The sequence below is a fragment of the Emydura macquarii genome, unplaced genomic scaffold (genome assembly GCF_026122565.2).
Source record: "Emydura macquarii macquarii isolate MOO-44397 ecotype Brisbane River unplaced genomic scaffold, CSIRO-AGI_Emac_v2 contig_1043, whole genome shotgun sequence".
NCBI lineage: Eukaryota > Metazoa > Chordata > Testudines > Chelidae > Emydura > Emydura macquarii.
The window spans coordinates 14,134,215-14,160,477 of record NW_027131180.1 but is presented as its reverse complement, the minus strand read 5'-3'; the positions used below and the strand labels follow the sequence as shown (position 1 = coordinate 14,160,477).

Sequence of the window (26,263 nt, the reverse complement as noted above, 5' to 3'; positions counted from 1 at the left end):
TGAAGAAATAAGTTTTTACAGTTTTGAATATTCAGGAGGAAGTATGTGAACATTTAATCTCTTAAATAGGTTAAGAGTTCACAAACGAGACATTTTGTGCTTGAAACATGACTCATAATTTGTCCATCTAACTACACTATTAGGTAGGCCAAACTAAATGCTGTTTCCAGATGCCCCACAGAGTTGGTTTAATCTCTGTTCTTGTTTGTTCTTCTTATTTTTGATTTAAAACTTGTATTAGTTTTAATTAAAGAAAGAGGACAGATATTCACATCCAAATATAGTAAACAGGAGTCAGCTGTTAGATTGCTATCAGGAATATAAAGTTCCCCAAAGTTGAGGGATTTGGAGAGACCTCAGAAGGTTTGGATTGTTATCCACAGTGTTCTCTTCCTTGCTAATTTAAAATACCTCTTGTAGATGTTTATGATCCTCCCATTTCCGTTGGTACTGTCACAGCATGGTACTGTCATGGGCAGACAGGCCTAGTAGTCGGAGCCAGACTCCACAGTCATGAGATAGGAGTCAAGAGTTAGCTGGGTCAGGATACTGGGAGGTCAGCGATAGGAGACAAACCAGAGGTCAGAATCACGACGCAGGAATTAGAGTCAGGCCAGTCCAGGATACCTCACACTGAGGCTGGGCTTCGTGGGTCTCAGGTAAGCTGTTGCCAGCAGGATGCCAAGTGGAGGGTTAGAGCATGGCCATAAACCTTGCAGGCCTGGGCTCAAGACTTGTGGGTCATGACAGATATCAGCTGTATATTTCCATCTCTCAGTTATTTGCAAAATGCTTTGCTTAAGCACAATACATTAAGTATAAACTGAAACTGCATGCCAGTTAATGGGTAGAATAGCATATGTGTCACTGAGTATGAATTTCACACTGCAACTGAAGATCTGTAGTTCACTTTTATAGCTATTGTATGTATCATTGTGATAGATTGACTACCAAAATATTTTAAGACCTTTAATATCCAATAGAAGAAATGTTATTTGATTTGTCACCCTAAATTGTGTTTATTCTTAGAGCGCTTATGCCTTATGTGATATATTTTTTTATTAAAAAATTACTTGTCATCTTTCAGTTTAAGGCAATCTTGTTCTTTTCCCCTCTGCCCCATCCTTTCTAAATGACTTTGCATTATTGAAATGAATGACTTAGCAATTGCATATATTTCAGTCTTACAAAGCATTAACATATTCATAAACAAGGGTGTGAAGAGGAACAATGTTTGTGGAGCAATAAGCTTAATTGAGCAAACTAGTCTAACAAAGTAAAGCAAGTCATGGGTATATGAGTACTCAGTAAGATAATGAATTATTATTTAGGACCTGATCTTGAACAGGGGTCCTTGCATGTGAGCTCCTCCATTTAGATGGATTCCCAAGGGAGTCAGTGAGATTCCATTTGGGCACAAGGGACCAACTGTATGGATTAGTGTGAGGGGATCAGGGCATTAATGTGTAGAGATGTGTCAGCACGTAATGCATTGCATTGTTATGGGCCCATGATCGTGCCCCAGTGGTAGGTTTGCAAATAATCTTCTCATTATAAATGCTGTACTTAGCCTACTCACATCTGTTTAATCAAGAAGCTGAAAACTTGGCATGCTTACTTTATGGCAAGAGGAGTTTATTTTGCCAAGTTTGAAGGGTATAGATAAAATTGGTTTTCAATAAGAAGCAAGTAAATATTCACCCTCCTGTCATAATATAACAAAAATATCTGGAGTGCTTATAACTGAAATATTGGCTTAATTTTAAATTCTCACTGAGGCACTGCTGCTATTTCATGCTTCTCCCTGGCACATTGATGTTCCTGAGGGATAGTGGTGGAATGTCTCCTTTGGGTACTCACAAGCTCTGAGAAGAAGGGTGCTCTGTGGAAATGTGCTGTCCAGACAGGAGGGTGATGAAATCGCTCTTCTGTTCTCCACGCTGATGTGTCTGAGGCACCAAGTCTCCTCCTTGCAGAAGCAACTTTGTCTTAACAGGATCCTTCCTCAAAAGGCAGATGATTCTTTATGTACACCAGTCCTGCAGGGTTGGGCAAGTAAAGGCAGTATCTTCCTTTGCAGTTACCAACCTTTCCCTCTTTAGTCTTAATTATGGAACATTGTATGGCTTACAGGAAAAAATAGAAAATGATGGAACCACGACTTCAAAGAGTCCCATGGCAGAAGTATTTTTCTACTAAATGTACAAGACAAGAGATTTTCTGGCACCCAGAACACACTACTGTGTAAAGAACTGAATGGAGTGGGAGGACATACCAGCCACTGGCAAGCCTCATGGTCCAGGTGCCCTGCACAATCAGCTTGTTTCCAGATTTATTTAAGTGGGAGAACAAGCACTCGTTGTCTGTGGAAATTTGGGTGGAGGTGTGAATAACTGAGGTGCAGAGGCTTGAAGGCTTGGAAAGGGAGAGGTTCCAGAGGGTGGTAGGAAATGTCAGGAATGAAGCTAGGGATGATACTTCCCCCAGGGAGAGGAAAGAGAGTGTGGGGGAATAGTATCAGCCAAAACCATTCTCTGGGTTTTACCTCCTTGGAGGAATTAATCATTTAACATGACTTCTTTGAGATGCTATCTATATGTAAGTCAAGCTGCCCAGTCACCTCCCATGGTTATCCTTGCTGCCAGATGTAAGATTTAAGCTTCTACAGAATTAAAAATAAGTCATAATCAAATGACTTTTATATAGCAGTTGCATCAAAGCTCTTTACAATGGTGGGTGAGCATTAGTGTCCCCACATGGGAAAACTGAGGCATAGAGTTTAAGAAAGTTGCCAGGCAGCCACACAGTCAGTCAGCAGCAGAGCCAGGAATGGAACATGTCTCCTTGTCCACTGAATCACAATACATCCAGTTTTTTAAAGACCTAAGTAACATCATCTGACATGGTTGATTGTTGAGGGGTGTTTGGCAAAGTTAAAATTATTTATGTTGACTTCACTGGCCACTAAAAATTTAGCCAATATTTTCATATCTGGGTGCCTAATGTCAGGCACTTAAATCCATGTTTAGAAAACTGTATTAGTGCCCAACTTAGACACCAACTGTAAAAATTTTGGCCTTATTTTTTAACTATATCAACTCTAAGTTGATCAGAAACTATATAGTACTGTTTAGATAACCTTAACTGATAACTTACAGATTTGTTGTGTTTTTTAACTGCTAATGTTGTATTGAAGTTCAAGTGTTAACTCACTTGTTAACTGATAATCAAGGTTACTAAAGTGCTTAAGGGTTTTTTGGGGCAGGAGTAGGATTGAAGTCAGATGGACATTGTCATGTACTGTTCAAGTGCTGAAAGCTGCCCAAGACGCAAAGGTTTGTTCCTTCAGGGTAAATTTTAACCCCTTTTCTGTAAAGAGAGATTCTCCACTCTTGCATTTACATCCTTCTTCAACAGAGCAGGAAGGATAGCCCGATTAAGGAACAAGACTGAGAACCAGGAGATCTGCCCCAGAATTTCCTGTGTGATATTAGACAAAGCATTGGCCCTTCTCTGTCTTAATTTCCCCATGCGTAGAAATGGAGATTTATACCTGCCCAGAGATGTGCTGAAGTCTACTTAATTAATATTTGTAAAAGTACTTTGAGAGTCTCTGATGGAAACACTAAAGAAAGGCAAAGGATTAACAACTATGTATTATGTTATGTAGATAATTTTGACAGCTATCTAGAAGTTTTAGAAATATCCAAGCCCACTTCTGTCAGACACGTCTGCTTGTCGTCCCACTTAAATAAAGTACCTATATGGCATGAAGAATGGATAACTAGACCATTAGACAATTTTATCTATGGAATTCAGATTAAAAATACATTATTTCATTAAGTAAATCTTTAAAATATAATGCTTATGAAAGACATACTAATTAGCACTGGTTTGAGCCACACATAAGGAATACTATGCAAGTTTCCTTAGTGCTTTCATGCCTGTCTCTGCTGTGCCTAGCTTCTTCTTGGTGCTATATACAAATATTTTTTTACAATTTTCCCCAAGCTTGACCTCATGAATAAAGACAATAAATAGTGCCAAATTGTTTAGTAGTTTTGCTATGTGCACAAATGAGTATTAATAGCCAAGAGCAAAATTCATCAGTACATGTAACAATATGGAAGATGTCAGTTAGGGTCTCCAGTGGTGAAATCTGCTGTCGTGAACCACTAAGCATTGCACACACAAAATGTTTTCTAGGATTACTACTCCTGTAAGTTAAAGGAAGGGAAGTTCCTAGATTTGTGTTTGGGGAGGCCTGCCCGCCTTCCCTGAGATTTGCACACTGACTGAAACACAAAACCAGGTAAGTTTTGAAGTGATTGTTTTGTACAGCCCTAGATGGCACCCAGTTTTAGGAAGCTGAAATGGGCCTTTTCTGTGACAATAGTCTGCTGAAAGCTTTATATTTGATTTATATTTTTTACTGGACTCTCCCTTCTCTACTCAGATGTAATGGTGATAAAAATGCCATCCAAAAGAATATTAAAAATGTCATTTAATGTACTTTATATTTCTTTATTTATGTTTTTTTATATAGGTATTATCTTTTGATGCCTATTTTGATGAAGAAGTTCCTGAAAAAAATCAAGAGTTATATAGAATAAGACATTGTAAAATATACTTCTATCTTGAAGATGACACAATTCAAGTGGTTGAACCCCAAGTCAAAAATAGTGGAATACCACAAGGTACCTATATTTATGGTAGACTTTCCTTTGTTTCTTCACCTCTAAGCTTTTCCTCATGTGGTTTTTGTCCATCTAAAAGGATACATAAAGCAGCTGCTTACATAGGCCTGTTCTACACTACAGAGTTTTGCCAGCATAGTTATGTCCACTAGGAGTGTGAAAAAAAATCACATCCTGTAGCTGATATAGCTCTCCTGACAAAACCCTCACTGTTGTGCTGACGGACGAGTGCTTCTGTTATCATAGTTAATGTTTGTGGAGATAGTGCAACTATGTTGGCAGAGCTTGTGCTGGCTTACGCCACATCTACACTAGGGGGCTCTGCTGGCATAGCTATGCTGGCCAAGTCTTTGTAATGTAGAAAAGTCCATAGTGTAGCGAATATTGACTACAAGTCTATGATAAAGAGTACAGATAGAATTCCTTTTCTTGCCATGGACATTAATGAGAAGTTCCTTGAGTTTAGAGGCTCCAGGCCTAGTAGATGAACCTCCTGTTTTTGATAGAACATTCTGTGACCAAGCTGCTGGACAGAGTCCTTATTTTTACAGAGCTATGATTGAAATAACATGATTATGAGCCTGTCAGCACAGTCTTGTAAATTCTTATTTTTCCAAAGGCAAGGTGTATATTATAGACTTCCACTCTTATCTCTCAGCTGCTACCTTGGAACTCATAGTAATTTCTCTATAGAATTCTAAAGTTGTTTATTGCCACTTGGATAGCATGCATCTACCTCTGGTGAGGAGGTACAGCAGCTTTTAGAGCCTCCAGCCTTCAGTTCCTTTATTACTAAAGCTGGTCTTAACATTTTATGAAGGGACCTGCTAAATAATTTGTCACTGACACCCACTGATTCTTGTGCACTGTGTTCACACCAGCATGCACAGGGCCAGCCTTTTGGGGGAGGACAAGTGAATTGTGTTTTTTTGGATAAACTTTAAATCTAATGGACTGGTTTTACATAAAAACTGTGTGATCTGCAGATCATGGCCCAGCAGCAGAAGTGTAATGCAGCTGCAATTCCTTGGTGTTTATGGGACTAGCTATATACTTACCAGCATTTGAAATGTTTGTAAAAGATAATAGTACAAATAAGCAAGAGGGCTGGGGACCACCATGTTTCCCTAATCACTGGAGCCTTTTGTGTACATTCTCATTAATTTTAGTACATACATCAATGTGCACACATTAACTACTCAATCAACACAGTCCCCATTGAGGTAGATAAGTATTATTAATTTCCCTTTCTGTTAAACAGAGATAAAGCAGAAACGTTACCTAATTGATCAGTGTTAGAAGTGGATTAAAATCCAGGAGTCCTTTTTACTTAAGACAGTGCTTTGTGTACTGGATGACACTGCCTCTCCTGGTGTTAAGTGGCCCCTCCTTGTGGTCCGAGGTCACGCTGACTGTTCAGCAGAGGAGCTGGCTCTGGTTCCAATAGGTGCTCCTAGTCCTACATGGGCAAATGCTCTTTCAGGCTTTGGATGAAGGCTTGTCAAATCTCTGATTCTCTGAACCTGGGAAAATATGAAGAATATAAAATCCCCACCTGTGAGCGTTTGGAGATGGCAGCAGGAAAAGCCGCTCTTTGGTTCATGTGGTACAGAAATGAGAGAAGCTACTTTTGGGTTAGATGTTCACAGTTATTCCTGGGTGCTAGAATGATCTTCAAAAGCTGGTGCATCTGAAGCTTGAGAGCCTGCCATAAGACATAGGATACCCCTCTGGAGAGAAGTTGGAGGCTAGTTTCAGTAAAGCAAGATAGAGCAAGACCACTCTCCATTCCTTTGGATTTGAGTGTTGGAGCAAATATTTATCACTATTGCCTGTGTGGTGGTAGGGGTTGGAGAGACGAGGCTGCTGGGCTTAGTGTCCTAGGCAGCTTGCTCAGGTTCCAGTGAGGACTGGAAGGCTCTGACTTATCTCTTACGTACTTGGTTGAAGCTAGTGCTAACTGCTATTGGAGTTTTCTCTCTCTCTCTCTCTCTCTCTCTCTTTTTTTCTTTTTTTTTTTGGTCCTAGTTACTGAAACTTACCTTGAATATTATTGTAGAGAAGCAAAAATACTTTAAATGCATTATACAAGTCTATCTGGAAGACCTTTGTGGCCTCTACAACTCTTTACTACAGAATTCTGTGATTCTTTACTACAGAATTAGCAACTGTTCTTGAGAGACAAGGTGGGTGAGGTAATATCTTTTATTGGACTAAATTCTGTTGGTGAGAGAGAGAAGCTTTCGAAAACTTCTATCTCTCACCAACAGAACTTATCCACTTTGTCTTTCTAATATTCTGGGAGTGACACGGCTACAACAACACTGCATAAAACTATTCTTGAAGCATTAATACTAACTCAAAAGAACTATTCCCAAATTTAAAAAAAACCTGTTTAACACCCTATTGCCAGTTGGGCTGGTAAAAAGACTATAATTCCAGTGTGGGTCTACAGGGAGATGATATGGATAGAAAACCTTTCAGCCAAGCCATTTGAATAAAATGATTCATAGAGACAAAATGAAGATTTTAAGTGTTCTAAATTTCATGGCAGCTGGTGAGCTTTCAGTTGCCTGATGTAGGTAAGATGTAAAATACAATGTTTCAGTAAGGAATTTATATTTTATGTTGTAATACCCAGGAAACATAAGAAGTATGTATTAACTTGGCTTTTAAAAATGGTGGGAAAGTATATTTTAAAGAAGATTTTTAACTGTCTCTCACAGTTTGGCTGAACACAGTAATTGACAGTAAACTTCTATTACTGGCATATGTGAAAACTTCTGTAACTGGTGTATTATGTATCCTGAGCACATTAAAAGTAGTCAGGCAAAGAGAACATTTAAAAGCATTGTTTTTTAAAAAAGAAATCCAAAATCACTAGTTGTTAAGAACATTCAGTTATAGATTCAACTGTCTAGTGTTATTATTTATATTGTAGTAATCCTCAGAAGCTCCATTCAGGAGTAGGGCCACATTGTATTAGGTACTGTACAGATATAGGATACAGATATACAGTTCTTACCTAGAAGAGCTTACTTTTGAAAAGGAGGAAGGTGAGAGAACAGACAAAGGGTGTGGGGGGAAAAAAACTGCAGCATATAAGCAAAGAGATAAGAATAACAACGGCATATATCATGTTAGTTTCATATCGTTATTTTTATACATTTATCTATGTTTATACCTACGTATTCTCCTTCAAGTGATTGTGCATGTATACGTTATTCTGCAGCTGTATGTGCACCCAATGTACTTGAGTCAGAGATTTTTGCCAGCAATACCACTAGGTGGTGCATGTGCCCCATCTTTCCTCATGCCTCTAGCCAAGGGCATAAAAAAGGGCAGGTCCGCTGCTGCCCTCTCAGTTCTTTCTCACAACTCATGGTGAGAGTTGGAGCTCCCCATAGCTTTAGCTTAGGTTTGCCAGCTTTCTAAATAATTTTATATAGTTATGTATAGTTAGTTCTAGTGTATAAGTTAGTGTAGTTACTTAGTTCTAGTTTAGGAAAAAACTGGTCATTTGGAATGAAGAAAAATCATCAGGATTCAAGCACATGCAGGGCCATTTAACCTGTGTCACATAGGCATAAAAGCTTCTTGATTTGGCTTTCTGAGGGACAAATGTGGTACTTGTACCCCCTTCCCTACTAGGACAAAAAGTATGAGGGATTTCCACCACATAGTGCAGCTGATGAAGTAGGTGATGTGTCCCTCTTCCTAACTGGACCACAATCACAAAACAATGAAATCAGGTCAACAAGAAGTGCTCCTCCTGCTACCTGGGATTCCCAAACACAAGTCTGTGGGAAAACATCACTCTTCACCCTCCCCCACTGCCTCCTCAAAATGCTCCCAGCATTCTGACCCTTCACCTCATAAGAAGACTTCCAGTAAGCACTCCGGTACTGGTTTGCGCATCACAAGCATCAGCACTCACTGGCGCCATTTGAGGTGACACTGTCAACTTCAGCTCCTTTAGGGTCATTGAGACCAGTGTCTTCATCCTTACTTGGTACATCATTGGTACCGCTGATTCAGACCCTGGCTCTCCAACTATCCTTGTTGAAGACTTACCTGTCTCAGTCCCATTGCCTCCGCAGGCATTCCTGTCTACAAGGGAATTTCTCTGCCTCCCTTTACCAGGCTTTCCATTATTATACTCAGTTCCAGTTGGGTCAACTCAGTGTCTTTGGCATTGTTGACATTATCAGCACCTTTGGCACAATCAGCACTGCCATCAGGGTCAGCACTGCCAGCACCTTTCATGTAGTCTGCACAGAGAGCACTGCCTGTTCATACTATTACGACATCACCGATCGCCTTGTTGGTGCTCCAGCCACCTTGTCCCTTGGTTTCTTTGGACCTGCTGGTGTCTTCTATACCCTGACCAGTGCAAACTCCAGTGGGGACTACCCCTTCCTTTTTTGAAGAAACCCTACATTTCTTCTTCAGGCTTTGAAAGGGAAGAACTTGTGTCACCTTCAAGGTCTTTTAGATCACCTTATATACCTCATAGCAGGGTTACGAGTCCTAAGGATCAGGATTAGTTTTCTTATAAAGAGGCTCCAGAATGGCATCCCCCACCATGGGCTACTCAGACATTGCAGTATCCCTCATGGCTTTACTAATCTTGGGCTGCTCTGAGGGATGCTAGACCTTCATCTCAAGTACAATCTAAGAGGAGGTTTCCTCCCACTCCAGTACAGGAAATCTCTGGTTAGGCTCCTGCTGCCACCTGTCCACTTACTGTATTCAACACAACAGAGAACGGAGAAATAATGGAAGAACCCCTAGGTATTACCTCACCCCCATTTCTCATCCTCTTCTCCTGATGAAGTTTTCACTCCAGATTCAATGTCTTCCCCCGAGGACTTCAAGGTTATAACATTAACATTTGTGAGGTGCTCAGATACTACCATGATGGGGGTGAAGTGGATTATCCCTTACATTGCTGAACACCTGCTTGTCTGACGTGATGTATTTCCAAGCACTGTGAAAGAGAGAGAGGTGTCTTCTGGTTGAGAAGATATGGTCAGTGTGCTGTCCTTGATCAAGAAGTCAAAATGAATGCTTGGAAGTTGAAGATGTCTGGTGAGAAGGGCCAGCTGTAGACAAAGCCAACTGGCCACATTTAGAGATCTTAGACCTTCTCTTCATGGAATTCTGTAACCTTCATGAATCTTATAAGTAGTGTGTGGTCAATAAATTGTTTCCTCTGTCACTGGGGTGTTAAACTCTTAGTGAAGGAAGTGCTACACGGGAGTCTTTTAGAGTGTGCATAGCACTCTCTGATTTTTGCTGGGAAATAGCTTAGACCCTACGATGGGAAACTCCTTGATTGTATTTTACAGCTCCTTTGGAATGCCAGAAGCCTGCAGCCAGGAAAAGTACCTCATGGAAATGGCAGTGGCAATAGAACACAAGGCCCCATCAGCATCATCAGCCTAGATGGATGTTGTGAGATGTCTTTCTAAAACTATAGCCAGGAACTGTTCCTTATATTCTTCTGGCAAACTGTCAGCAAATTTAGAGATTTCAGAAAAATGAATATAAGTATGTTTAGACAAGAGAGCTTGACAGTTGGCTACTCTCATTTATAGAGTAGTGGTAGAATAAGCCTTCCAGCCATATAAATCCAGTCTCTTTATTGCTTGTCTTTGGGAGTGGCTTTAGGATAGGAAGAGCAGCCATGACCACCAAATAATTGGGAACTGGTTGGGTAAAAAAGTAATTGAAGTCCTGCTGAGGGACTTGACAACATTTGTCCACCTATTTGGCTGTAGTTAGTATAGAGGTGAGGTTCTGCCAGGGGGGTTTTGCCTGCTCCAGCAAGTCTTCATTAATGGGAAAGACAACTGTTTCTGGGACAGGGGTTTGTGAAATACCAAGAAGTGCACAAGCTCAGCATGGACTCCTAGGCTAGGGAAATGGCTACTCTCCTCATCAGGTTCTCTCCCCAGAGCACTTCAAATGTTAATAGTTATAATCTCTCAATACCTCTGTTAAGGAGGGAAGTAAAATTATCCTTATTATACAGTTGGAGAATTGAGGCACAGAGATTGTGTCTTGTCCAAAGTCTCACAGGAAATTTGGCAGAACCAGGAAGTGAATCCAGATCCCCTAAATCCCAGTCCGGTGTCTTAACTACAAGAACATCCTTCTGGTGCTTTTTAAAAAAGATATTTAATTATTACTGAAAATGTATGGATTTTTTTTTTGAGGGGGATGGTGCAGCACCCAAGGTTGAATTGCAGGAGAAGGGATTGTTGGAGTAAGGGGAGTGGATTTAGTGATAGGACGGCTGAATGGGGGAAGTTGGAAGGGTGTGGGGAAAGAAAGCAGAGGGGGTGTAAGAAGCATAATAGGCATGGAGAATCAGCTTGGGCACTAAAGGGCTACAGTGATAGGAAAGGGGCAGGATGAGGGAAGAACAGCAAATAGAGGCAAGGGAGTAAATGACGGGAAAGAAGTCCACAGGCCAAGTTTTAGGGTTGATAGAATGGTGGTAGGAGGCTGAGAAGGCTCCTTCTGACTGATCCCATTTTCCATGTGGAGAGAATATAGGAGGGAAGCATGGGCTTTGTGATCCAGATGGTCTTTCTGGGAGTAGTACTGCTGCGGTGGCTGGAGGGCCTTGTCTTACCTCCTACACTTTCAGCTGCAGATGGTGTTGGTTGCTTCCGTGAAGAGGCTTGGGTTTTCCATAGTCCACTCCCTCTGAAATCTTTCCAGCTGCCGCTGTATCTGATGTAATGTCGATAGGGGGTGGTGTCCTGGGTGAGTCTCTTTGGGTGTGGTGGGGTCATGGAAGTTTGTGAGTTACCCACTGTGCTTTCAGTTGTGACTGGTATTGGCTGCTTTGGGGAAGGAGTCTTGTATAGACTCATGTACCAAGCAAAAAGTCCAAGGAAGACACATCTGAAGAAAGGAGATTTTTTGTGTGTTTATCAGTATTCAAAACCCTCTAAAAGTAAAGGATTGCCAGAAATGATTTTCAGAGACTTGAAAAAAGTTTCTATGAAATTGATGACAGTATATGGATGTGAATATGTACAAAATGTAACTAAAGGCTGCTGTGAAGGAACTAAAATTGTAAACTAGATTTAATGCTGGAAAATGAATTGCTAAAATTTGAACTTACAATACTAAAGGAGAAAAAAACTTGGGGCTTGACTTACACGGTGGGGTAATGCATTCTCAGGGGGTGTGATTTCTCTTGCTCACTAACATGTTGCATATTAATTTGTTCATGTAGACCCTGCTTGTGCTTTTTAACATAGTGCTGTTTGAAGTAGTACTACATTAAAACACATTAGGGAACATTTAGTGCACACCAGCAGGGTCTACATGGACCAATTAATTTATAGCATATTAGTGCTCTTTAGAAATCACACCCCTATGGTGTGTGTTACTCCACCACATGCACAAGCCCTTACAAGCGTTAGAAGAAAGCTATCTGAGCAGAGAAACAAATGCAAAACATGAATGAATGTAAGGCCAATTTGAAACTGACTTTGGAGAAACTGGAACCAAAGCTAAAAATACCAGGAAAATCAAAACACACAAAACTAAGTCAGGATATGGGGGCAGAGAGTGAAGGAGAGATCAATAACCTTGAAAACACTAAAAACTCTACCTAAATCTTTCCAGGGTTAGAGTGTTATTGCAGAGCAGTAAAAAGAAATCCTCCACCTGCAGAAGAGACCAAGCTAGAGTTATTCTAATATGCATTTCATAATCCCCAGCTAACTGAACTCTGAGTAGCTGACGCTTTCTGTTATGAAGGTCATTTATGTCCTATGGGGTTAACTGTAGTTTCCAGTGCAGCCCAGGCCCCACAATCTAGAGCACAGTTAAGCAGCTGGCTGGTTTCCCCAAGGTCAGCCAGCTGAAAAGGAGAATGGAGCTGCCTGCTGGCTGGCTTCCCCAAGGCCAGCTGGCTGAAGAGGAAAGTGCAGTCAGCCAAGTGAGGTTGCAGTTAGCTCCTCCAGTTTAACTGAATCACTGATTATCTGAAGGTTTCTGATGTTTCCCGAATCCTTGCGATAATCAGGATTCTGTCATGTTTGTTAAGGGTCAGATCATGGCCCTTGCTGCATGCTCATACAGGTGAGTGGTTATAAGGAGCACTCTTACTCCCCCAGGCTTGCTTTTTCTATTGTGGTGATAGCAGTGGCTCCTGGGGCACTTTTCTCCTGTTCTGTGATGGTGGGCTTAGAGAGAGTAGAGTGAAGGCTTCACGTATTTCCCTTCCTCTTCCTTTACTCAATGCATGGGCTAACACAGCTGAGCCAGCATGGAATGGGACGTAAGATGTACCAGGAAGAGTGCTGGAACACTTCCTGTTTCCCTGTGGAGTTAGGGAGGATTTTGACATGATTTGTTCCCTGCTCTGCTCTATGAGCTGCCCTGTACTCAGTAAGATTACAACCTAACCTTAAGACTTCCTTGCATTGGTATTAAAGATCTCTTGTAAGCTGTCATTGGACTTGTCCAAATTGAAAATAAAAGCACACTTTAAAGAGACACAAGCAGGGGTGCTCTATAAATATATTAATAACTACCTGTCCTCTGGACTTAATCAAGGATTGTGGAGAGTCAGTCCCCCAGTCATGCTACAAAAGATATGTTCTGTGTCTGTAGTAAACGCATAGTGAAAATAAATGCCAGCACCACAGGCTGGTACAGAAGAGAAGCTGTACTCCAGATCCCAAAACAAGAGTATAATGAAGAAGGGGGTTGGCCCTACTGACCAGATGGAGATTAAAAAAAAAAAAAAAAAGCAGTAGACTAGTCTGTTGGATGCTCCACTGTATGAAGTGACATCTACTTAAAAAGAGAGAGGAGTCAGATGTTCACCCATTCTGAGTGATCTGATTGGCTGAGCATGCATACACAGGTCCTCTTATAATGAATTCTTATGGCAAATTTCATAATGCGGAAATGTTTTTATTCCCCCTGCCGAAAGTAGGATAATAAAAGCCTAAACTGTGCTGAACAAGTTCTTTTAAATCTCAAATTCATCAGTCTACAGCAGTGTTTCTTAACCTGGGGTTTTAGAGGGGTCGCAAGTGCAGAGCTGGTATTGGGGGTGGCAAGAAAGGCAATTGCCTGGAGCCACAGGGGCGCCATGAAACTAAGTTACATGCCTCAGCCCCGTGGGGGTGGGACTCAGGCTTCAGGGGTACAGTAGTTTGGAAAGGTTAAGAACCACTGGTCTACAGTTTATCATCTACATGTGAAGAAATGAATTTGATCAGGTGTAACAATATCTAATTTTTTTAAAAAGGGTGTGTTTGACACCATCTGCACAGGACATTTTTCATTGGCAAAGAAATTCTTACTTACATAGTCCATCTTGGTGCTAGGAATCACAGCAAGACACAGTATCCATGAAAAACTAGTTGAAAGCCTATTCTGAGTCTTTGTCTACACTGGGAAGATACATCATGTCAGAAAACCATCAACTAATGTATTTTAACTAAAATGATAATGAAACATGATTTTGCCCATTGTATGGGTGAGGATAGTTGTGTTAAAAAACCCTGAGGGACACCTGTCAGAGGTGTCACTGGACCTCTTACTGAGGGAGAGATGGAGCTGGTTTGGGCAGGTGCAGGTAGATGCTGGTGCAGGGCCAGCTGGTGGGAGCAGGCTGGAAGCCAGAGGCAGGAGCTGAGCTGGTTGGAGGCCTAGGCAGTCTGTAATACCACCAGGCAGAGGGAGAGTTCCCAGCTGAGTGACGACGTTGCACATACTGGCTGACTGTCCTGGAACTAGGCAGTACTTGAACTGTTTGAATATTGTTACAATTTTATTAGCATTGTAGTTTTAAAGGCACATTGGGAACCTTTAGTGGTAAAGGAGCTATGTAGATGTAAGTAGTGATTATAACTGTTTACAATTTTTGATTGAATGAGTTGGTGATATTATTCCAGTCCTAGCCAGTAGACGTCCTCATTGCAAAATTATTACCACAAAATGGTACCTTTGTGTGGCTTCTCAAGGAGGCAAAGATTGAAAGGACATGAAGACTTATCTACCTTCTCATTCCCTAGAGGTGGTTTCTCTATACTGGGCTTAGAAACACAGGTGTGGAAAAACTTTGCCTTTTACTGTTGCCCATGCTTGTGTTCCTATGTGGATAAACCCTTGAACTAAAGTCCTCTTGTTTTTCTTTTCACCACTTTTTATAAACACCAAATTCATTCAGAAGAGAAAAATAATCATTGTAGGTCTGAATAGATACATGCCTAATTGTAGCACATTACTTAAACCATAGGCTATCAACTGCTTCTGAAATACTGTAAGTAATATGTAGTTTTAAAGCATTTATAACTACAATGCATGGGGCCCAATTCAGCAACATACTTACTTAAGCACACACCTAACTTTAAACAGGAGTTGTCCCATTAATGTCCATTTTACACCCACTTTAAGGTCCCTTTGCGCTGCCAGAGCAGTGTAACAGAGCATTAGTGTAAATGAGACTTCCTACCATAGGACACCATCTGCTGTTCATTCCACCCTTTCTGTGATGGTCTGGTTGTCCAGGCAGAAATATCAAAAAGAAAAACCAGTAAGGCTTGCAGTATGGATGTAAAGTTTGCCATTCACAGGTTTGAGGGTTTCTGCTGGGAATTACCAGCCCTACAGGACCAGTGTCCAGTCAAGATATGGAAGAAGATCTACTAATTCATCCATTCTCTTCCTAAAGTTAAATGTGCAGACATTTAAAATATATTATCTGTGAGTGCTTGGTCTGTTATCAGTTGTATCTAGTTTTGATTTCCATGATTCAGCATGGAGAGCAATTGTTTCTAAGATAAATGCTTGCAGGCACCCATGGGTATAGCAAAAGGCTGAAATATGACAGAATTTTTGGTGGGGTGGGGAAAGGTGGAGGTTAGACCTGTAAAAACAAAACTAAGGCTGCTGTGAATGGGCCAACAATGATTAGGCTGCTGGTGTACTGTGACCCCTGATTATCATGCTGTACTTAATTATCTCACTGTTACCCACTGCTTCTCCCACCTGGTGGTGGTTTGCACTTGTTATTGCTCATTTCATATTTACATTGTAAGCTCACTGAGGCAGGGGCCATTTCTTTGTTATGTATTTGTAGAGTGCCTAGCACAGTGGGGTCCTGATTCATGATTAGGCCACATATGTAGTACATAATATAAATAATAATGAGTAATTGAGCAGTCAGGTGATTATGGCTGACTCTACATAACAAAAATAGGGCAACAAGCAGTCTGAAGGTTAATAGGATTTAATAATGTTCAGAACCTCTTGAAAGAGATTACAATAGTTGGTGCCCCCAGTCTTCTTGGCATCATGTAAGTCAATGAATGACCTTGTTTCCTTGTCTTGTGGGTGCAGCACAGGGCCTGGAATCAGGAGTCCTGGGTTCTAATCACAGACTATCTGTGGTAAAACTGAAGCCTCAGGAAAGCAATTTAACCTTTGTTTCAGTTGATAGAATTAATATCCATCTACTTCATGGGTGGAGTGGTGTTTACAAATATCAGTGAATTTACCCAAAGTCTTTTGAGATGCTGGGGGTGCTATAATTGTGAATAATAGTAAAATGTAAGATGTAAACTGGTCCCCCAGTGTCTGGCTGATAAAACAATAATGGTTTCCCTTCTTATGTGTGGATATAAGCAATTCTCTTGGTCCCAGGGAGCTGGTCCTTTGCTTCAGGGATTAGAAAGAATAGAATTAAAGCAAATCCCAAATTTGTCTTGTTTCAAAATGAAGTTTCCTTTTTCTGATAGGGTTCTGGCCTTTGTCAAATTGGTGGGCCCTGAGCCTCCTCTCCAAGTCAGTGGTCTGCATTTCCTCACTGGAAGCCAACCAATCCAATATTTGCCCCTGCTTTCAACTTACTTCTGAATGACCTTAAACTGAAGGCCCCTTCCTCCATCCTTGGAAGTTCAGGCAGTTTCTCCTGAGCATGACAATTGTCTTCTCTTATCATAGTGATGGATTACTGTTCTTTCCGTGTCCGTGTCCCATCACTGCCATCCTTTGTTTCCCAGATTGTGTCATCCAGCTGTCCACCTCCATAGAGTTTTAGCCATTTGGTTTTTGTGTGATTTTTCACCTTTCTCTTTAGAAAGTAACTGGTGGCAAAACCTAGTAGAGGCTGCAATAGCTTCTCAACAGAAGTGGCAAAGACCTCCCTCCTTGTTGGATGTTCAACCAGTTTAGAATGCTAGCTAAGAGAATACCCCACCAGTCATGTTCTGAGACCTAAGAGCCCACAAGCTGGGAATCTGTTCCAATAACATACCTGTAAATCTTGTTCCCAGAAGGTAATACTTTTCTTTACCTGCATCTCAGCAGTGTGATTGACTCAGTTTTTGGAGAGAGATTTGTGAACTTCTGAAGATGATGAATGCAAAGTAGTATTATTATAATAAAGAAGAAAAATATCTCCCTTTACATATAGTTACGTGCACAGTCTTTGCTGAACAAAGAAATAGTTGTCTCACTTTCACTGATTTTTTTATTTTATGTGAGTTCTTCCATTTTTTTTTAAATCAAACCAGCCTATGAGGTTAATGTGAAATTTGATCCTTGGAGTGAAAGATACTTACTTTATCATTTTGATACAGGAACTATTGTCCGGCGTCATCGGATTCCACTTCCACCTCCTAATGAAGATCAATTTTATACTGTAGATTATTTCAACATCAATACAGAAGTAATATTTTATGCCCAAAGGTATAAAATTGTAGATTGTGATCAATTTACAAAAAATTTTTTGAGGAAGCTGGGAGTCAGATTAAATCCTCCAGCATATCATCCAGAAGACCCATACACCAGAGAACGGCAAAAGGTAAGGCAAGACAGTGATGGTAAAAATCTAATCTTACAAACAAAGCCTTTGTGAATTCATATACAATGCATATTACATAAGAACATTTCTCCAGCAGCAAATTAAAAATGTGTCCAAGTAACTATTTTAACATATGCTAATTGTTTGGAATTAGTACAAAAAGACTAAAGCAGAAAAAAAAATACCCGTTTGGTATGCTTTGACTCACTGTCAAAAGCAATAGCACATAATATAGTCCCAGACAGGTCAATTTTCCTGTTGATGTGCGTATCTACTTTGAAGCAGAGGGGAAGCGTTTGGAGAATAGCTAGCGTGAGAAATTCTTATAAAAGCAATATCAATTGTGTGTATTTGCTTGATAAAACTGTTCTTATCTGTTAGTAAAAATTGAAAGAACACAGGAGTGAAATTGTCTTCAACATTTGTGTGCATGTAACTGCACAATATTGCATTTAATATCTATATTAAATGAGTTATTTCCAGCTCTACATATGGTGAATCAGATTTATTAGAGACAAAGTATAAAGAATGAGATTGTCTCTAATAATCTGATTCACCAAGTGTAGGGCTGGAAGTAACTCATTTTATATAGATGTTAAATGTAGTACTGTGTTAGTTATTGCCCATATGCCTCCCCTTTGCTGGAAAGTAGCAAGAGTTCCCCAGTATTGTCTCCCACATAAGAGTTCAAACAGGGAGAATCCAGTAGATGATTGGGGAACTTCTCGAATAGCAAACAGAAGAGGGATCAGATGATCCCGTGATGCGGACCCTCAGCAATAAACTTCAACATTTTTTCAGGGTCTGGTTGAGTTATTCAAGTTATTGAGTTATTGAATAACTCAACCAGACCATCCATTCGTGGATGATAGACAGATGTATATAGAGTTTTATTTTAATAGATCACACACCTCCTTCAGTAGCCAAGATGTAAAGTTAGTGCCTTGATCAGTGAGGCTTTCCTTAGGTACCCCTACTCTGGCAAAGATTTTTAGCAGTTCTGTTGCAATAATCTTTGCACTGGAGGCATGCGATGGGATTGCCTCAGGATAGTGGGGGGCACCCCTTTCTAGATGTGGGAAGGAGGCCTGCATTCTTTACCAGTGGTAAAGGGGTTGACTCACTGCTGGGTGCTTCTTGTGATGAGGCATGTCGTAGCAGCTCTCTCCTTATTGGGTATCTCCTGGCGATTGCTCTCGGCCTCCGTAGTGATCTGCCTCTTCCTGTGACTTGGTCCTCCAGCCAGGCCACTTCAAAGGCTCTCGCCTTCCCAGGTAGTCCATGAACAAAAAACTCAGGGAATTAATGCAAATAAACTGAATTACTATGAGATAGAGGGGAATGACTCTGTCTTCGGGAGTGTCAGAATCTGGCCCTCCCTTCCCTGAGGGAGGGCTTCAGGCAGTGATTGTCTGGGAAGCTCCTGCCTTCAGTCAGCTCTTTCCTCAAGAGCTGGGGAGCTGATGGTCTGTTCTCTTCCTTGATCTGACAAGTGAGCTGCTCTGCTCCCCTTTTAAGCTCCTCCTCCTGTGTCTCTCTCACCAGCAGAAGTTGGTCCAGTAAAAGATACAACCTCACCCACCTTGTCTCCCTAACATTTTTAAAAGCTGATTTAATTGAGATCGTGATCCAAACACATGTGACTGTAGACTCATTCATGTGTGCACTTTCCTATGTCATCATTCATCTCTGCCCCCACTACTTATTAAAAATATAAGTTACATGAAACAAATTCTTGCATCCCCAGGGAACCAGTCTTACCCCTTCCTGGCACCCGCTCGGTCTCAAAATCTTCCAGTTTCATGTGCACATGCACACATCCCATCAAGTTTCCCTCCCTGTCAGTTCCTAAACACTATGTAGATTTTTGTTTTCTGGAGGGTTTGGGATCCTTCTCACCACAAATCAGGGAAGAGCAGTGGAAGTAGCAACAAGAGATTTTTCCCTGGTCCCATCCTTGGGGGACATGTCTCTTCTTCTCTTCTTCCTAGTCAACATGGGGGAGAGGAGGCATTGTTCTTGTTTCTGACCTGCCCCCAGTAGGAGGTGTGGCCAGAGGTTTGCAGGCAGTTGCCAGAGGTCCATCCAGCATCCATGGAAGCAGCAATTAGTACAGACCTGACGTGTGTCTCTCCCACTTTCTTCCTGTTGTTGAGGCTCCTCCGTGACAGTCACCATGAGTAACAATGGGAATTAGCACCCTTTTAAGATACATGGGGGCAGCCAGCATATCTTGGAAGTTGTGTCAGGCTGTCTGAGTCTCATACAGACATCTGTGCATTAGTTGTCCTTTGTTGACATTTTCAAGCTTTTCCCTGTAAGGGCTAGAAACTTCCTTTATTTTTTTGTCAAATGAAAAATGAAATTTTGAACTCATCATGACTCCAGGTATTGGGCCTTTGCCTTTGCCTTAATCTGACCTTGTAGATTATACACGTGTGTAAACACACACAGGATGTGTTTTCCTAATGTTGATGAGCTCTTACTTGGTAGCGGATGTCTTTGCTGGATAGCGCTCAGCTTTTGTTGTTTAAAAGTCATTTCTATTTCTTTTAAGACAATGCAAAACAAACTCAATCAAATGAGGGAGAATACCAAAGAAGAAAATTAAGCTTCTCTCTTTTGGTAATTGCAGTTCAGCTACTAGAAAATCATAGGCACAGGTGTAGTGCGAATTCAAGCTGGTTTTGTGGCTCTTATTTTTCTGTGACTAGTCTATGGAAGCCACATCTTTTATTTTACTGTGATTGGGCTGCTCAGGACCACTTTGAACAAAGGTAAAGCCTATCTTGATTAGCTAAAGCAGACTATAAATAAGCAGATGGCAAAAAGAGAAAGATATGAAAGAAGTAGGAGGAATAAGGAAAATGCTACATAAATAAGGGGTAGTAGGAACGTTAGATTCACATCTCTGCAGTTGCTCAGGACACAGCCATGGAGAAAGTAGTTACCTAGTTCTAGGGTGACTAGATTGCAGGTATGAAAAATCGGGACAGAGTGTTGGGGATAATAGGTGCCTATGTAAAAGAAAGCCCCGAATATCGGAACTCTCTCTATAAAATCGGGACATCTGGTCACCCTACCTAGTTCCCTCTTCTTGTCACAGCACCTTTGAGGTTCAAGGAAATGAATGCCCACTTGTGTGATGGTAAATCCCTGCATTCCAACATGAGGTGATGGTGGTGGCTATGATGGAAATGATGGTGCTGGTTGTTTGTGACATGGATGTGCAAAGCTTGGGACTGTGCTTCTAGAAAATTTTCAAGTTCTCCTTAAAGAGGAAAAAGAAATAAAAAATTGTCCCATATAAATGTTGTAATGTCAGAGGATATGTCCACACATTTGTTGGGGTTGGTCCTGCTTTGAGCAGGGGATTAGACTGGATGACCTCCTGAGGTCCTTTTTAATGCTAATATTCTATGATTAAAATTTTGTCTTGATTCATCAAGTTTAGTCTCTTTCTAAAACAATTATGTAAGCTCCCCCGAAGCCTTGAAAATCCCTAATCAACAGTTTTTTCATTTCAAACATCTTGGTTTACATCATCTCTTTGACTTCATCCTATGCTTTTTTTCAGCAAGAATGTTACCTCTTTCATAATAGTTAATTACTGATATAAAATATCTTCAAAAAAATCAAAGAGGGTGAAGTTTATCATGAAATGTAACCATGTGGGTACCAGAGGTAATCTGTTGAAACTTGTGTGGTACAAGTTACTAATATCTTATTAAAAACTTGACAATTTTCTGATCTGAAGGACTGTTTATAGCAGGAAAAACAAGGATTTAAAAGTCTAAAAATAATTGATCTTGTCAAAAATATACTGAGATTATCCTTTTTTTTTTTTTTTTTAAATAGTTCTTTGGTTATGTTGTACATGTTGTGTTTGATTTACTCTAGCTAAATTACATAATTTGAAACCCTTAAAACTAATCTGAGAACATGTCTTTACCCTCTCATTTCTTTCTTAGTTGAGGACATGTAATTTTAAAAAAGTTCTCTTTCATTTCTCCTTGATCTGCAGATGGCAGATAATATGAAACCCTTGCGCCCTTATGAGCGTTTTGACACTCTGAGACAGTTTCTGGAGCATGATGGACATGTTTTACGCTTTTACTGTATGTGGGATGATACAGAATCCACGTTTGGGGACCCACGAGAACTTATTCTGCACTATTTTTTGGCTGATGATACTATTGAAATAAAAGAAGTGATACCAGTAAACTCAGGCCGGGATGCTATTCCACTTTTCCTCAGTAGAAAGAAGCTACCAAAGGTGAAGAATGAAAAATACAGCATATTTTAAGTTCTTTTGCCGACTAAAATCTTGAATGCATTATTTTGAAGTTTCTGCATTAGGAATATAATGATAATTACAGTATATTATCAAAATTATTGAGAATAACCACAATTGTGGGATTTTTTTCTTGTCTACGTGTTTAATCACACAATAAATTATAAACTATAATGATAAATTATACATTATAAATATTATCAGTATTATAATTATAAATTATAAATTATTATTATAAATGATAATCACACAAAATTATAAACAAAAAAATAATTAGGTTTGGATATTCTGTACTTAAATGGAGACGAGAGAAAATTCAGATGGGAGAAGTAATAGGTTTGTATTCTACAATTTTCTTTTCTCCATTCTAGTCTACCAGTGGAGAAGTTTAAGTTTAACAGTTTATCACCCAGCATACCAGTGTAAAACCATTGAAATTAGTGGAGTTACAGCAACATAAAACTGATGTGAATTCAGAATTGGATCATGATTTCTATCCAAGTCCTTAGGAAAAGTCCAGTTTCAAGATTCAACAATGTAGATTGTTGCTAGCAGCTACAATATCACTGCTCTAACTTGAATTCTTAGAGTTAGGGCCTGATCCAAAGCCAACTGAAGTCAATGGGAGTCATTCCATTGTCTTCAACAGATATTAGTCAGGCCATTAGAGAAGATCTACTAATTAGTTCAGGTCCTCCATAACTCACTTATCATTTTAGAGTTTGAACACAATAAGCGTGAATCACCTTTGTGTCACTCCGTTTTTATATTGGTGATAGACTTACACCAGTCTGAAGTCTTATAAATCTGGAGTAATGCAGTGATAAATTATTTCCCCCTCCTTTGCTTTTAATATTCATAATAATATTTAATTCTGTAAGCCATAGTGCTTACAGGCCAATTAAAAACCAAACAGATCCCTGCCTTGAAGAGCTAACAGTCTGGGACCCTGATCTTGCAATGATCTCTGACTTAGCAGACCCAGTACCCCTGCGCTGCTCATTGAAGGATTGGGATTCAAGGGCCCACTTCTCTCTGAAGTCAATGGAAATGAGGGAAATGGCAGACAAGTATTACCAACCCAAAAATGGGGATGGTATATGGGAGAGACTGGGGTCACATTAAAAGATAATGAAATTTGTTTTAGTTATGTGCACATCTAGTTGATTCTTCATTTAAAACTGTTTTGTATTTATTTTTGTGGTTATAACTAGAATAAATGACTAGTATAAACTTAAACCCACTTTAGGAACATTAGTTATGACATTCATCACAATAGAACATGCTGACTAGCTCTTTTCTATATTTGTACAGCACCCAGCGCAAGGGGGCCCCAATCCTGATCGCAGCTTTTACATGCTACAATAATATAATAATAACTACCAACAATAAGAATAGTCCTCAGAGCAGAATTTTATAGGTATGCAGTACTTTAATTATGCTAATCTTTGCTTTCCAGTTGCTTCAGAGAAGGAGACTTTGCCCTTGGGTGCACAGTAGGACTCTGAATGTATAGTTTGAACAGCATAGTGGATTTGAAGATCAGCTGCATAAACACACCTCATTATGGCCACTAAAAATGTTTGCATGAAAACTGTCATATAAAAATTCTCATTCAACCACTGGTTGTATGGTAACTGAAGTCTCTGTTTTTTACTTTGTTAGATGCAGTTCCTAAGAGTCTATTCTCTTTCCTTGCAGTATGCTCCAGGAGGCCTTTATCAACCTGGTGCAATCACAGATCGCACAGTTCTCAATGTGTTTGGAGGCTTAGTAGGAAACAAAGGCCGTTACATTCTGGACAATCGTAAGGTCAGATATTTTTGAATACCACAGGCCATCAAATGTAATTACAGTTGTTTTATGATTTCTACAGTTCTGATTATCTAAAACAAAGAAGACATGATTTTTGTTAGAATGGTGATGTTACTGTAGAACTGCTTAAATCCACCAATGCTGAAATTTAATATACAGTGCTTGTGAAAATGTTTAGAAAAAGCTTTAGCATGGAATGGAGTAAAAAAAAATCTTAGAAGTGAAATATGGAGGCTTTTTGTTAAAAGTTCAAATATTTATGTAAAATTTCACTTTAAGAAAAAAGAAAGTTCCATTTTATTCTGGGATTCATAGAGGTGCTTTTTAAATCTTTTTTTTTTTTCTTTTATTAGACAGGAACTGTGCACCAGGAATTTTACAAAGACTCTGACCTAACAATAGGGGCAGTGATCAATGTTTGGGGAAGGAGGGTAATACTCTGTGACTGTGATGAATTTACTAAAGAATATTATAGGACAAAGTACGGAATCAGTAAGTAGTAATATTGATCCTTTTCTGTGTCCATTTTTAAACTTGGAATTTTTAAAAATTTTAAATTTTATTCTCTATTCATAGAAACTCTTTTATCTTTTTAATTAAAGTCCTTAAACTGCTTTAAGTAGCTAACAGCAAAAAAGTATTTTTGCAGGGGTCCACTGAAGTTGTTATAGAGTCTAGGGCCAGAAAGGACCACCAGTCTGACATCTTGCACATCACAGGCCATTAAACACTGTCCAACCACTTCCAGACCAAGCTCAACAATCAGAATTAGACCAAAGTATTACAGACCTCAGGAGACTGAATTATTGTGTGCCAGAGCCAGTGAACAGGACTGAGGTGCACCAATGCTCAAAGCTTCTGCAATGGCAGGGAATTGATTTAGTGATAAATACCCAGATGATCCTAGCAAGTGACCTGTGTTCCATGCTGCAGAAGAACGTCAGTGCACATCTCTCCTGTGGGAATATTGTGACAGACTGTACCCCTATATTCACCCCTTTTACAGGACTATGATGAATTTCGTACAAAGTCTGCTTTATGAGGTATCATTTGAAAACTCATAATTTGGTGACCATTATTGTCCTGATAAAATATGTCTGGCAATATTATATGTAAAGTAATAAGATTCTACTGTATGATTTTACTAAGACATGTTCCACGTCTAGAGAGCAGTCACAAACCAGTTCCCCAGACAAAAGGCTAGCCGACGCCTCAGCCAGATGTCAACAAAATCAAATGGACCATGTCCGGGTTGATTGGCCATTCTTTGGCAGGAAAGAGGATGTGGGTGAAAATTGACAAAGAAATAGCTGGGGATTCCTATCTGCACAGACTTTCTGTCTCCTGAACCGCAGCTGGAAATGATTCTTGAAGAGAAGAAAGAACTATGGGGGAGAGCAGATGCCCTAAATTCACTCTCCCTTTTTCTTACCCCATGGCATCGACAACACTTGAAGAACAAAGGAAACAACATTGGACTGGGGAAGGGATCCTGACTGAAAGAAATTCAGCCAGTAAGACTACTAAAACGTGATGAGAGAGACTTTGCTTTGAATTCTCTTAGTTTGTTAAGTTAGGCATTAGTTACGTTTTATTTTTATTTTCTTGTGACCAATTCTGACTTTTATGTCTCATTATCTATCCTTTTGTAGTTAATCAGCTTGTTTTATTTAGACCAGTGTGTTTGGATCGAAGTGTTTTGGGAATAACAGGATTTGTGCGTATCATTTTTTATTAACGAAATTATGGACTCTAATATGTATTATCCTGGGGAGAGCTGGGCAGTACAAGACACACTTTGCTGGGGAAAAATCTGGGACTGGGAATTTGCTGGTGTTGCTCTCCAATGTATTTCAAGAGTGGCTGGCCATAGCACTCATACAGTACAGCTGGGAGTAATTTACATGCTGAAGGCTGTGTGAGAGTAGGACCAAGGGTGATAGCTCTCATAGCAAAGCAGTGTACAAGGCACCCCAGGTTGGAGAGCTGAGGGGACACAGCTGTTTATTGGTCCAGATTATACCCTGGGTAATGTAACAGTGGCACAATGAGCAGGGTATATGCATAGCTTGTTATTTTAGGTGAAGTTTACACTTTAAGCAATGGTGTAATGATTTTAAGTGTGTCTCAAGTGTGGTGTCTGGAAACAGACAAACAGAGGTTACAGTTGTTGTTTTCTGTTTGCTTATTTTGGGTAAGAGAGAAATAGGAACAGTAAAGCAAAAAAATTAGCACCATTGAAACAACTGCAAAGTTAGAGCTGGCCAGATTAGAGGCAGAAGAAAGAGAGAGAGAACATGAATACCAAAAATGGCAGATAGAAATAAGAAAATAAGAAGCTGAAGCCACCCACAGGCAAACCAAGGAGCTGAGACTACAAGAAACTGAAGCCCATAAGCGAGCCATCGAACTGAAAGATGGAGAGATTGAGGAAAAGGAGAAGGAAAGGAAATAGAATCTGGAACTGATAGAAAAACATGGGAAGATCTCAAAGTCACAAACATCTCCCTTCTCTCAAGGAACTCTCAGCTGGAACAAGTACTGTCCTGCATATAAAGAGACAGACTGCACTGAAGAATTCTTCACCACTTTTGGAAAGCTATTTGA

At 40.0% G+C, this 26,263-nt stretch overlaps 1 protein-coding gene across 2 annotated transcripts in view; it reads left to right on the top strand.

The window, feature by feature from the left end:
• Positions 1 to 26,263, top strand: part of EFHC2 (EF-hand domain containing 2) — a 76,869-nt gene that overhangs the window by 9,911 nt on the left and 40,695 nt on the right. The window contains exons 3-7 of one of the 2 annotated variants that reach the window (XM_067545315.1): positions 4,547 to 4,697; positions 17,324 to 17,547; positions 21,572 to 21,823; positions 23,543 to 23,653; positions 24,010 to 24,148. In XM_067545315.1, the coding sequence (XP_067401416.1) occupies positions 4,547 to 4,697; positions 17,324 to 17,547; positions 21,572 to 21,823; positions 23,543 to 23,653; positions 24,010 to 24,148 (877 nt within the window). Of the gene's footprint in view, positions 1 to 4,546; positions 4,698 to 17,323; positions 17,548 to 21,571; positions 21,824 to 23,506; positions 23,654 to 24,009; positions 24,149 to 26,263 lie in introns of both variants that reach the window. The other variant, XM_067545314.1, reaches the window with a different exon arrangement.